General features: G+C 43.3%; 1 protein-coding gene across 1 annotated transcript in view; it reads right to left on the bottom strand.

Moving 5' to 3' along the window:
• Positions 1-8,608, bottom strand: part of LOC115079484 (mucin-2-like) — a 98,651-nt gene extending 90,043 nt beyond the window's left edge. Inside the window, 2 exon segments of the mRNA XM_029583108.1 lie at positions 1,735-1,800; positions 8,569-8,608. Of these exon segments, the coding sequence (XP_029438968.1) occupies positions 1,735-1,800; positions 8,569-8,596 (94 nt within the window). The 5' untranslated portion in view covers positions 8,597-8,608.
• Positions 8,609-13,064: the final 4,456 nt, after the last annotated feature.

The raw sequence follows: 13,064 nt of genomic DNA, 5'->3' as shown, positions 1-13,064 counted from the left end.
GATCAGATGTGCCATAGAAAAGTCATCACTATCTGATGCTCGGATCAGCACATCACAGCAACAAGGGACAGCAACAATGTCTCTCAGACGTGTAGAAGCTCCTTCTGAGAGCATGGCAATCGTGCATGCCTCTTCTTTCTAGCTACAGCACGAGCACTGAGATGTGGGAATGAATGGGCAGCATGCAAGGCATAGAAAGCTGGGACTTGCTTTTGGCAGTACGTGCCTTGCACTTAGCACCTCCTCATCTTCCCCAGCTTGGAGGTCTTCCAGTCGGGAAAAGGACACACTAGATGTGATTCACTTTCATTGGGAGCAGCGGCAGTGAAGGTAACTGAGCCAACTTCCCACACCGCACTGGCTTCTCCCTTCTTCTGCACTTGTATATAGAAGGAGCTGGTCCATCATGAATTAAAGTGTGCCTCCACTCCCTCTCTCCTTTTGCTTTACATGTCAGAAGAGAGACTGGCTGAGCTATCAGTGCTTTGTTAGGAATTCCTTTGGCTATATGAATCCTCTCCATGTATGTAGTTCCTGCTCCGTGTGTGCGCTACACAACATTTTCTGTGAATGTAGGAGTGCCTTGCGTGTGGAAAGGTTGAGAATTGCAACCTGTACAGTCTCCAGTCTACTCCAGCTATTGCTCCTCTGAACAGCAGAAAGTAGTTATGTGCAGAGCAAAAGTTTAAGTTCATATGTCCATATGTCCAAAGGGGGTCCCATTTGCGGTCAATATGGACAAAAACAGAATTCAATGAGTTGAGTATATGTCCATATGTGCAAATAAAAATTTAAACCTCTCACCGTCCTTAATCCCCCCCCCCCCCCCAAGACTTACCACAACTCCCTGGTGGTCCAGCGGGGTCAGGATGCCATTTCTGACCAACTTTGCAAGGAGGACGTGACGTCGGCGTCACGTCGGAGTGACGCGGCGTCACGTAATTCCCCGCTGGGTCGCTTCCGGGATCCTCGTTCGGCCCAAAAATAACTTTTGGCCAGCTTGGGGGGGCCTCCTGACACCCCCAAACTGGCCAAAAGTTCCTTTTGGGCCGAACGAGGATCCCGGAAGCGACCCCGCGGGGAATCACGTGACGTCGGCGCCACGTCGGAGTGACGCGGCGTCACGTGATTCCCCGTGAGTTCCCTCCGGCACCCTCGTTCGGCCCAAAAGGAACTTTTGGCCAGCTTGGGGGGGCCTCCTGACACCCCCAAGCTGGCCAAAAGTTCCTTTTGGGCCGAACGAGCGTTCTGGCGCGAACCCGCGGGGAATCACGTGATGCCGCGTCACTCCGACGTGGCGCCGACGTCACGTGCTCCTCGCAAAGGATTTCAGAAATGGCATCCTCACTCCTCGCTGGATCACCAGGGAGTTGTAAGTCTTTGGGGGGGGTTTAAGGAAGGTGAGGGGTTTAAATTTTTATTTTGGATCAACAATCGCGATTTCCAACTTATTCAACATAGCTATGTTGAATAAGTTGGAAATCCGATCGTTTATGTCTCATCACTTTTTTAAGTTAAAAAAAAAAGAAAGTAGCGTTTTACATTTATGTTCAAAACGAATGCACACCCCTAGCAGAAAGTCATGACCTCAGAGGACGACCATATTAGCAGGGATACAATGCATCTCCAACACTCCGTCCACTCACACCCTCCCCATTCCCCAGGGGAACCCCTATCCCGACCGCCACACTTGCAGTCCTTGGGAGAACCCCCTCCAGAGGACTCCTCTCTTACCTTGTTGCTGCGGAACCTTTTGAGACTCTTGCTCTGCGCCTTTCTTCTGCTGCACTTGACTCGACTCTGATTGGATTGTGAAGAGATCAAAAAGGAACATTAGGAGTAAACTGGGCTTTACCCCTCTGAGTATTCCAGAGCAGGTGAAATAGCAGGGCCACATTCAGCAATTTTAAGACCTAGTTCTTCAATATATAAATGAGAACTTTCTATTATGTACGCCCTTCAAAATCTGACAAGGTACCCTATTAACCGGGCTAATTGACCCCTCTTTCGACTTGAGTTCTTTTTCTAAAATGGCAGGATTCTTTGCAGGTTCTGGTTGCTTTTAATAGAGCAACATAAGACACATACACAGTTGTCTCAATGACATAGGGAAAGTGCTGTGTGCTGCCATGTAGGAGTCACGGAGGCAGTATTAACAGACCCTGGGGGTGCGGTGGGAAGGATTCCTACTTATTCTACAACAGCAACACCTACAGGCTGTCTCAAGGGTGCACTTGTATTTGCTTCCAGAGCAAATTACTTTCTGCTGCTCAGCCAAAGGACTGTCACTACAATAACTGTGCTGGAAGGGTGGGGTTAATATCTAACAACTACCAAAAAAAAGGTTTCTGCAAAAGAAAGCTCATTTGCATAGCCACAGGAAGGTTGGTTCCAACTTGGGTGAAATTCTAAAGGAGCAGAAGAAGGTTAGTATGCCAAAAATAAATAATTTCCTGCAAATGATATTGTACTAGAGCTTTTTAATCCATATATGTCCTTCCTCCAGATCTGTGGCCATGTTTGAAGGAGGTTTTGAAAACTCATGCATAATATGTTTGAATAATTCTGATGTTGACCCAGTAAAGCAGTACTTTCCAACCAGTTTGGCAAGGCTCACTGTTGTGCGTTTAGACCTGATCTGATGTGTCATAGAAAAGTCACCACTTCCTGATGCTCGATCCTGGCCAGCACTTGGACTCTACACTCAGCACCTCACAGCAACAAGAGACAGCAACAAATATGTGCCTTCACCCGCTCTCTTCCTTGGCGTTACATTTTGGAAGAGAGACTAGTGGGGCTTTCAGTGCTCTCCCAGCTCTTCTTTTGGGTATATGAATCCTCTCCATGGACAGAGTGCCTGCTCCATGTGTTCTACACAATATTTTTGTGAATGTAGGAATGTCTTGGGTGTGGAAAGGTTGGGAATTGCAACCTGCACAGGCTCCAGACTTTTCCAGGACCAATACAGCTATTGCTCTTTTGAACATTAGGAGGTCCATATTCAAAAGCCGTTTAGACGGATAACGTAAGAGTTATCCATCTAAATGGCTTGTCCGGCTATATTCAGCCTTTATCCCACTAAATTCTGGCTGGCTAATAATTTAGATGGCTAGAATTTAGTCGGATACCTTAGGGGCAGTCTGGTGACTTAACTGGGATGAGCTGAGTTAGCCAACTAAGTTAACCAGCTAACCAATATTCAGACATAGCCATATCACTTAGCCAGCTAAGAGTGGTCAAATCAGAGAGCCTCCCTAAAGTTAGCCAGTTATAGTTAGCCGGCTAACTACCTAATTAAGAGAGTTGGCTATATTCAGTTGTGTGCCTGCACTGTTGAATATGCCTCCAAAGTTAGCCAGCTAAGTTTATCTGGCTAACTTTGCTATCCGGACACTGACTGAATATGACCTCTAGAAAATCATGAATGCTACTGGCCTTTTTCCATTCCCCCGCTATTCGTCATCTCATCTACCCCGCTATTCCTTTGTATTTGCCCTTTCATCTCTTTTCACCATTTCCTCCCCAAAGATGGCTTTGAACGATTCTTTGAAACAAAATATTCTTTCAAGGGCTGTTAATCCCCCGACTAGTAATGCACAGCTTATTAGTGCCTTTTGTTCTGTTTCTGACAAAAATATAGTGCATTTATTGTGCATTCCATTGATATGACTGAACTGAAGCAACATGTTTAAAGGAAAGCCTCCTAGGCAATACCATGTGCTCCGGAATTATTAAGGAGAATAACAAAGCTGGATATGGGAGGGAGAGATCTACTGGATATTCTGTTCTTTGGGAAAATACCCTTTGCTAGCAACACTTAATAAAGAGCCTGAATATGTAAGTGGCCCCAAGCTCGAAAAACAGTAGTAACGGGGTTTGGTCAGATCATTGTATTCCAAAAAGTACTTCACTGACAGATAATAATAAAAATCCCTGCTCATGAGCATCCTCATAGACAAGGGATATGCCAGAGCATCTATTCTTGGCAGAAGCAATTGACCCCTGGTCATAAAAATAAGGATTGAACTTATGTAATGCTAGACAAAAGCCCATAATGCCCAAAGAATGTGACTGAAGCCATTTGATAAGAAAATATGTCAACGGGGCTTACTCCTGATTGGCTAGAAGTCACTTTCTTACCCTCAGTTGGAAGAAACAAAATATTATTGGCAAGCTTTACCAGAAAAAAAGGTACCTATGAATATAAGTGACTATGGCATATTAAAGTGAGATTCTGCAACCCTACTGGGATGACAGTTCTGTCTAAACTGTGAGCCATGTAAACTCTACTATACAGTTGCTCTGCTATACAGATACACCTGAGTCTTTTAGTTTTATTCTACTCTTCCTACTGTCTTTTGGCTCAGTCCCAGGCCCTGTCTGACTTAAATTCCTTTATCTCCAGGAGAAGTGTGAACACTTCCAGAAATGCACTCTCTAACTGGGTGCTTTCCAAATATTATCTAATCCAATCAGATTTGTCAGTAGTTAATTAAAATTTGCAGCTACTTATTTTAAAAATTACTCCCCCTTCATATCCTATCTGCTTTCACAGGCACGCACACCAACACTCTACGCACAGGGGTCAATATTCAGTAAGGTGGCGAGAGGCAAATTTATGCGTGGAGAGTTACGCAGGTAACGTTTGCTAGACACTCAGTGGAACTTCTGTGCACTAATCTCCTGCTGAATATAGACAGATAAATTCACACTGGTAACTTTGTCCGGCTAAAGTTAGGACTGCTATTTTTCTGACCAGACGAGTACGTAACTTTAGCTGGACAATGTTCAATATTTGTGTTCACCAGCTTTTATCCAGATATATTTCTGGTATAGCAAAAATTGGAAGCCCAAATTTATATGGTCAACAGGGGGAAGGAAATGTTCTAAATTCAGTTTTTGTATGCAAAGTTACCCATATAAAGGCTTTTAAATATTGATCTTACACAATATACAAAGCAAACTAAAATGGTATACTTGGGTTAAATTAATATATGGTATTAAACTATGCTGTAGTTTGTTCTTGGTTTCATCATCTTAATGTTAATTTCACAAGAATGCTTGTGATCCTTTCTCATATAGATGCTGAACACCAATTCAATCAATGGATTACATGCGCATGATCCTGCTCTTAAGATAATTTATTTATTTGGAAAAAAATTTGTTGAACTAAAATCAGCAACATTATTGAGCAGAGATGATTGTTGGGGTTTTTTTTAAGGCTAATAATTGCTTTAAGCTGGGACCTATGAAGATTACAAATTCTCTGAGAAAGACACCTTAACAATCCCCAAAACAGGCATTTTATTTGTCTTTTTGACTCAACTATTTTGTTAGAGTTTTTGGGGGTTTTTTTAACTATTAATTTTATATTTTGTAGGATAATATGATCTTCCTTATTCATTTTACAGAGATGTTAGATAGCTGGGCATCTGGCAAAAGACAAAATAATGCTAATGAGGCTGTGGACCTTTTGACTAATGCCAGTAGAAGAAAAAAACAGCCAGCGAGGCCTCCAACCCTTGTATAAAGTTTCAAAAATTCTCTCATTCATCTTCTCTGTTCTGAGTTCAGTTAAAGACCTACTGCTACAAGTCGGCTTTTCCTTCACTTCTCTGGATCACCTCACTGTTGCTGTTTGACTGCCTATTTTACTGGGCTCGTGTGGCACTCATTTTATTTCTTGTAAGTCACCCTGAGAAGAGTGCCCAATATCACCTATTAATTAATTAATTAAACTGTAGTTATCCTGTATGAGTTATATATTGAACTCTTCAGTTGTTAGAATTGAAATTCTGTAGGTGGCTTCCCTGCGATTCTTCTAGAACTTAATCAACAATCATGGCCAGAGCAGTGTCATCAGTTATGCCACATACAATGCAGATTGAAGTCCTTTAAAAGATCACACATATTTACCATTCAGATATATTCCACCAGATGTAGTTGGGGAGTCTGTTCTGAGCATGGGGTTTGTTGTAATTACAAAGGAGCATGCCAAGTTTAAATTTTAATAAAAACTGGGTGTATAATTTTATTAAGGGTGCAGCTTCCTATGAACCCTATCCTCACACATGATCAGATCAGTGAGAAAACGGAGGCATGAGAGTCCTTTAGAAATCCAGGAAGTCTGCAAGACTAAGTAATTCCTCCACTTCTGGGTCATTTTCTTCTCATGTTAGGCTCTACAGAGTGCCCAGCAGTACACAAATGCCAAATATACAAGCCCATATTAACCATAATCTGTGCAAAGCTGCTCATAACATATCACGCAGTGGACTTAGGATGCCCATCCTTTCCCTAAATCACCATAAATATTTCCAGCCTGATGTAGGAGCTAAAATGTGAGCACTACGAAGAGAATCTTTCACAGGAAATGTATTGATTAAAGCCCCAGTCTGGCAACCGTAAGCTCAATAAACCTGTCATCTCTTGAAGGGACCCACACCTTTTTTGTTGCACCTTTGTTTAATATTTCATTTGGGAATATTAATGTTGGTGTGGGTTGTTTGTTGTTTTTTTTTTAACTTCCTACTGCCTTATTAGCTTAGGAGTTTCTACAACGGGTTCTGCTAAGTTTCTTTAACCCTGAGGGAGAAACATTTCTTTTTCTATGCACATCTCACAGCTGCTGACTTCATACATTAAAGATGCATTCCTGGGTATGGTGGGCTTGGGAAGAGGGAGGGAATGGATCCCCAAATAACAAGGCTTGGAAGAAGAACCACTCTGGATTCAGAGCAATAATGTTGCCAGCCCTCAGTTTATAGGAAGTTTCAACGAAAGAGGGAAAGGCTTTCTCAGTGCAATAAAATCACTGAGACAAAATGTTACGGTATGGATTACCCCATAATAACCCTTAATGTGAGTTCCAAGACTACAGAGCATTTCATTCTAAACCAAGTCTGGTGATTTCTCCCAGTGACAATTACCAATTGCATCGCCCCTGACTTTCTATTTTGAAGGGACCCTCTCTTATGTCAAGCAGAATATTGGTTGGCCATAAAAGCTGTAGGAAAATGTCTAAGATTTCCTAGTCTAGGGTATTCTTTAAGGTGAAACCAGCAATGTAGAAGAGATGCTTAGGTATTTAAGGAAAGGTTTACATAAAACAGACGTGCCAAAATGTCCTCATACATCTCTAATTTAACATTGAAAGAATCAGTGAAAAGGTGTTAACAGGAGGCAGTGCCCAGAATTAAATGAGATGGGCTGCTTTACAAGATTGCCAACAAACCTAGACCACTGGAAAAGGCTAAGCCGGTCGTTTTAAATTCTCAGTAATTTTGTTTTTTATACTTCCAGTCCTGTATTTTCATGAAAACTGCCTTAATTCAAGGTGCTTAGCATCTCTGGCTAGCGGCTGTAATAAAGAGGCAGCACTACTAACCTCATCCAACGTGATTGATTTCAGGAAACATTGCATTAGCCCTGCCAAAGGAAATCTAAGACACATATTCCACTAGGATATGGTTAGTTTTAGAATGGTCAAAGTATCTTTCATGCTGTTATATTTCAATGAACATGCAACACTGCTGATACAGATACTGAGAAGCAAAATGCTCTCTGCCAGCTTTAAGCACAGCACTGGGTTGGTCCGTGTATTTCAAGCACATGATAACTTGCATTTTAACAAGATCTTGGTAACAGCATGAAAGTGAAGTAAAGCTTAGAACTGTACACTAGAGCTCATGCCTTCACTGGGGATAACTTTAAGTACTGCTGGGGATTGTTGGCACATGAAAAGCCATTGATGATAATAAATCACACACTGCCCTCCCCATTACAGCCACCTACGGATGCCAAAAACTTCAATGGATGAACAGTTGGAAGCATGAAGGTGTTATGAAGGCAAAGCTAGTCTGGAGTGATATTTAGAGAAAGAAGAGGTCTTACAGTGGGAATCTAGCGTATGAAGCAGACGAAAGTCCCTCCCTTCCACCTCTACTCATACATTAACAAATATTTCACTAATCTTTTCCCAATATTTTTCTTTTATGGCTTTAATCTTCAGCATCCCCCTTCACTATCTTATTTATCTCTAGTTCTTGAGGCAATAGTTTGTTAAAGGAAATTGCCAGTTGCTTATTGGACAGGAATCTGTGCCCATCCGATTAAAACCCTATAATGCTTGGTACTAATGGGCACCCTTGTTTATCATCTCAGCAAAGAGGTCAAGTATTGAATAAGCAAGTTCCACACTCCCTGCACCCCTGAAGTGTTTGGTTCAAAACAGGCTTGAGACACACTGTCAGAGCACTGTGTGTGTGTGTGTGTGTGTGTGTGTGTGTGTCTGTGGTGGTGGTGGTGGTGGTAGGTGGCGAAGGAAGACATTTATACTGCTTCCAACCAAGAATTTACCTGCCTCTAAATCAGTGGAAAATTCAGTCTTCAGTGGTGTAAGTCTAATGCTTTTCACCAGCCACTAATGTACAAGACTAGTACATTAAAAAAATTAGCATAGAAGTTAAATAAAGAAACAGGTTTCCACTGATCAAATCTACTGGCACTATTGAATTTTAGCTGAGAAAACCACAAGCCTTGTAAAATTAAAAGTGAATGTGCTCCTACCTGTAAACTGGGCAACGATGGTCATCATTACCAGGATCCATACTCGTATCCATGTTCCCCTACCTACACCCATCTTGTCCGAATGTCGGACACAGGGTACCGTACTGAGGGACTGTGAGGAGGAACAGTTCACCTGTGCCTTAGGCAAGCCTTTTATAGAAGGGAATTTTGGCCGGCGTCCCAGATTGCTTCACTCTGGCTCCTGGAGAAGGCGTTGCTTAGAGGAGGCGAGTTATCCCTTCACAGGTGACAGGTAAATAGAGGATGCTCAGTCTCTTTTCAGGGGGGGGGGGGGGGAGCTGACCAAGTGTGTTTGTATTTTGGGAAGGGTGTGAATTATTCTTTCGATTGTATATGTATCTTGTGAAAAAAGAAATCCAGAAGCAAAGAGCAACTCCCACCCAGTTGCTTGGTTACTGCAGATCCTGGTAGAAACCAAATACTCAAGGATCTTGACACACACGTTGTGGTATTTTTTTTCCGTTTGCGTGTGCAGTGATGGTGGCAGCTCATCTCATGGGATCTTGATTTGTACAGACAGCCACAGAACAGTGCTTTTGGAGAATCTGTTCATCCCGTGTTGGAGCATTACGGGGAATGGCAGACTCTTTGTGTTAGTTTGGTGTATAATGGCCTCCACCTTCCCCATCCACAGGGACCTCGTGTATTGTACTGTGCAAACCTGCTGTCAAATATCAGCATCATTATCATCAGTTTTAAAACAATTTGGGGGTCTATGTACTAAGCTGCCTTATAACTAGCATGGCAACACAAGTTGTCCGCTTGTTTTAATTTTCGTGATACATCAGACTTTAACATCCAGCGTATCAAACTAATGATATGCAGAACATGACAACATTACCATGATAAAGACAGTACAGGTTCGCATGCAAACATATTTTGCATGTTGTTCTGTCATTTTGTTTTACATTCATGACAATTATCATTCCACTTCACCATGTATGTCACTTGTGTCATGTTTGTTGTTTTCATTAGAGCCAATGGAGGACACAAAGCATGCTGGGTATTTTCACTAAAAAATTGTGCTTTTTCATTCCAATTTATTATGAAACTTTTAGGCAGGTAGCGGAAGAGGCAACAGCGCCCCACTGCACTGAGAGAGGAGCCAGGAAGCAGGAGCAGAGGCATCAAAACCCCAAGGCACCAAGTGAGGGGCAAGGCAGCAGCAACGGTGACAATAGCCTCCCAATTGTTGAAAGAAGGACAAGGTAATGGCAGCTGTGACACCAAGGCACTTGCACGCTGTTGCAATAACCTGTGAATTAAGAAGCTTTGTGCTGGATTTCCGCACACAGTTTCAAACACACAGGTTAAAATTTTTTAAACTCCTGATTAACAGGCCGATACAGTACAGTGCGCTCCGACGGAGCGCACTGTTAGCCTGCTATTGGATGCGCGTTTTCCCTTACCCCTTATTCAGTAAGGGGAGGAAAACGCGCGTCCAACCCACGGCACCTAATAGCGCCCTCAACATGCAAATGCATGTTGATGGCCCTATTAGGTATGCGTGCGGGATACAGAAAGTAAAATGTGCAGCCAAGCCGCACATTTTACTTTCAAAAATTAGCGCCAACCCAAAGGTCGGCGATAATTTCTTCCGGCGCCGAGAAAGTGCACAGAAAAGCAGTAAAAACTACTTTTCTGTGCACCCTCTGACTTAATATCATAGCGATAATAAGTCGGAGGTCCCGAAAAGTTAAAAAAAAAAAAATTTTGAATTCGGCCCGCGGCTGTTGGGCCGAAAACCGAACGCTCAATTTTGCCGGCTTGGCCAGGTCGGGCTGCAACAAATCCTCTCTCCTGCTGCAGCAGCTGAACTCAGATGTGCTGCAGGCGAGCAAGAGGAGAAGCAGGGACGGCAGCACCATGCATCACTCTGCAGGAGCCTGGAGGGAGGAGGAAGGCTGACACCGGGAGCACATCGCCCACCGCTGTGCATGTGCTAGCATGGTGCATGCCTGTGTGTTTCTCTGCCCCAGTTGCCTTGAATGAGTGCTCCGTTCTTTACGTCTCACTTCATCAGCTGCTTCTATACCTGGGGCTGCCCTCTTTCGCATGGATTGTGTCGCCCCCCCCGAAGAAGGGAAACCTGACATTTTTCTAGCATTTGGAAACTTTACTCCACCTCTGCCCAGGTATTACATTTCCAGCACTAGGAGTTATTTCAGTGCACCTCTCTGCACTGGGTGGGAATGCTTAATGCTCTCATTAGCATTGGATTTCCATGTGAGGGCGCTAAGCATTACTCACAGTTTTAAACCCACATTTGTGCAGGTAAAACTCCTTCCAACATCAGCAGTAAGCTTTCCGTGCAGAAAATGTGCATTAAGGTGAGGGTTAAAATGTGTGTTCAGCTGAATGCACCTTTTTGCATCGACCTGTGAGTGAGGAGCAAGCCAGTAGGGATGTGCAAACAAATGTTTTTTGTGTTTGTTTTGTTAATCATTTTTCAGGGTTTTGGGGGGTGTTTATTTTCTTGGTTTTTTTTCTTTCTTTTTTTTTCATTTTCAACAAATAGCGTGCACTATTAGCAAATAGTGTGTGCTATTAGCAAACAGTGCATAGTATTTGCAAACTGCGCACTACAAATAGTTTGCACTATTTGCCAAAAACAAAAAATGCACAATTTTTTTTGAAGTTCATTTCAAAATGAAACAAAAATAGTCATTCATCTTGATTCACAATTTCAAATGAAGGCACATCCCTACAAGCCCGCAGTAGCAGAAGCAACAACATCCTATGGCACTGAGTGAACAGCAGAGGCAACAACACCCCAAGGCAATATCAGCACTTAAAAAATGCACGTCCAAACTGGGTGCATACTTTTTGAACACGCGCACATCCACCTCTCCTGGATGCTCAATTCAATAGGGAAAGGAGTTGCCGTGCTAAAAGGGAAATGCAATGGGTAATTTGTGCATCCCTAGTGCCCTGCATCAGGCGCCCAGAAGTGGCTGTGCATCTAGAACAGCCTGGCCAGAGCTCCCTCCCCACCACCGGAAGGGCTGTTCCTCACATGTCCTTTCACTGACATGTGACAGTGAATGGACCAATCGGCAGGAAGTGGAGAAGTGAATAAATTAATATCAAGTGCCTGATACTTAATATTAATGTATTCACTCCTTCACTCATTGCCGGCAGGGGTTCCGATTGGGCCAGACATTGGGGATGCTGCTTTCTGTGGTTGCCTGTATGAGGAATTACAGAAAGCAGGATTTTTTTTTAAGCCCTTGAGCAGGAATAATGCTGCTTTCTGTGGTTCCTCCTATTTAGTATCGCTTATTGGTCATCAGGCTATCCAGACTCTCCCAACCCTCCTCAGTTACCATATTTGCCCTCAAACAAACACAAGACAGTGCATGGGAGTGCACCATAAAATAGAACCCAAGAACAAGGCAAAAACAAAGAGAAACAGAACAGAAAGCCAAACAATAGCTGAGGCTAAGGTCTAATGCAAAAGTCACACTGGCAACAACATGGAATGTAAGAGCCTCCAAGCTGAGGCAAAGAGCTTACTAGGAGGCCAGCTTTTTAAGGGAGTGAAATTGCTGCAACATGCTGCAAACATGGAAGCTTGCAAGACTGAGGCAGCATGAAAATGACCCACTTAGGGCCCCTGCTGGCAGAAGCGCAGTATAACAGCCAGATCCCTTACACCCAACCCTCCTCTGTTTCTGCCAGCCTACAGTGCTGGCTCCTAGGGATATATGCAGAAATAAATTTCCATTTGATTTGGTTCAATTGGCTCAGTGATTTGTTTTGTTCAGTTCGGGTCCCAAAATTTAATTTGCTTATTTTGCTCATTTATGCATTCATTTTCATTTATAATCAATAGGGGAAGCAAGATATCCTATTTTGGGCTTTAACAGTGGGGCTTTCAGTTCAAATTTAATGAAACTTCCAGGCAATCATCAGCCACAGAGGGAAGAATATTCCAAGACTCTAAAAGTGAGGCAAAATGGCACCGACAATGTCTTGAACAGCCCAAGGCTCCATGAGAGGGGGAAAGTATTAGCCGCTGTCCTGGGAAGTGCGCGCCAGCAGCCGGCCGGTGCATGGAGATTACTTCTGCTCCTCCGGAGAAGTACCAAAATAAAAAATTTGGGGATAGTTAGGGTAGGTTTAGGGGGCAGGGGAAGAAGGATAGAGTTAGGGGTAGGAAAGTTCCCTCCCAGTCCGCTCCTTATTTGGAATGGACTGGGAGGGAACTGGGGGAGGCCCGATTGTGTCACCGCATATATTTTGCTAAAATTCTCCCCCTGCATGCGGAGCTGGCCACCCACTGCACATGCGCATGTGGACATGAAAATCTGGCGTGCATGTGTGTGCAGAATCTGTATTTTATGGACACACATGCATGGGTCTTAAAATCAACCCCTGAGTGAAAAAGAATTTTCTTCGATTTGTTTTAAATGAGCTACTTGCTAACTTCATGGAGTGCCCCCAGGACTTTCTATTATCTGAGAGAGTAAATA

Source organism: Rhinatrema bivittatum, chromosome 17 (genome assembly GCF_901001135.1).
Source record: "Rhinatrema bivittatum chromosome 17, aRhiBiv1.1, whole genome shotgun sequence".
Lineage (NCBI taxonomy): Eukaryota > Metazoa > Chordata > Amphibia > Gymnophiona > Rhinatrematidae > Rhinatrema > Rhinatrema bivittatum.
This window is presented reverse-complemented; position numbering and strand designations above follow the sequence as displayed.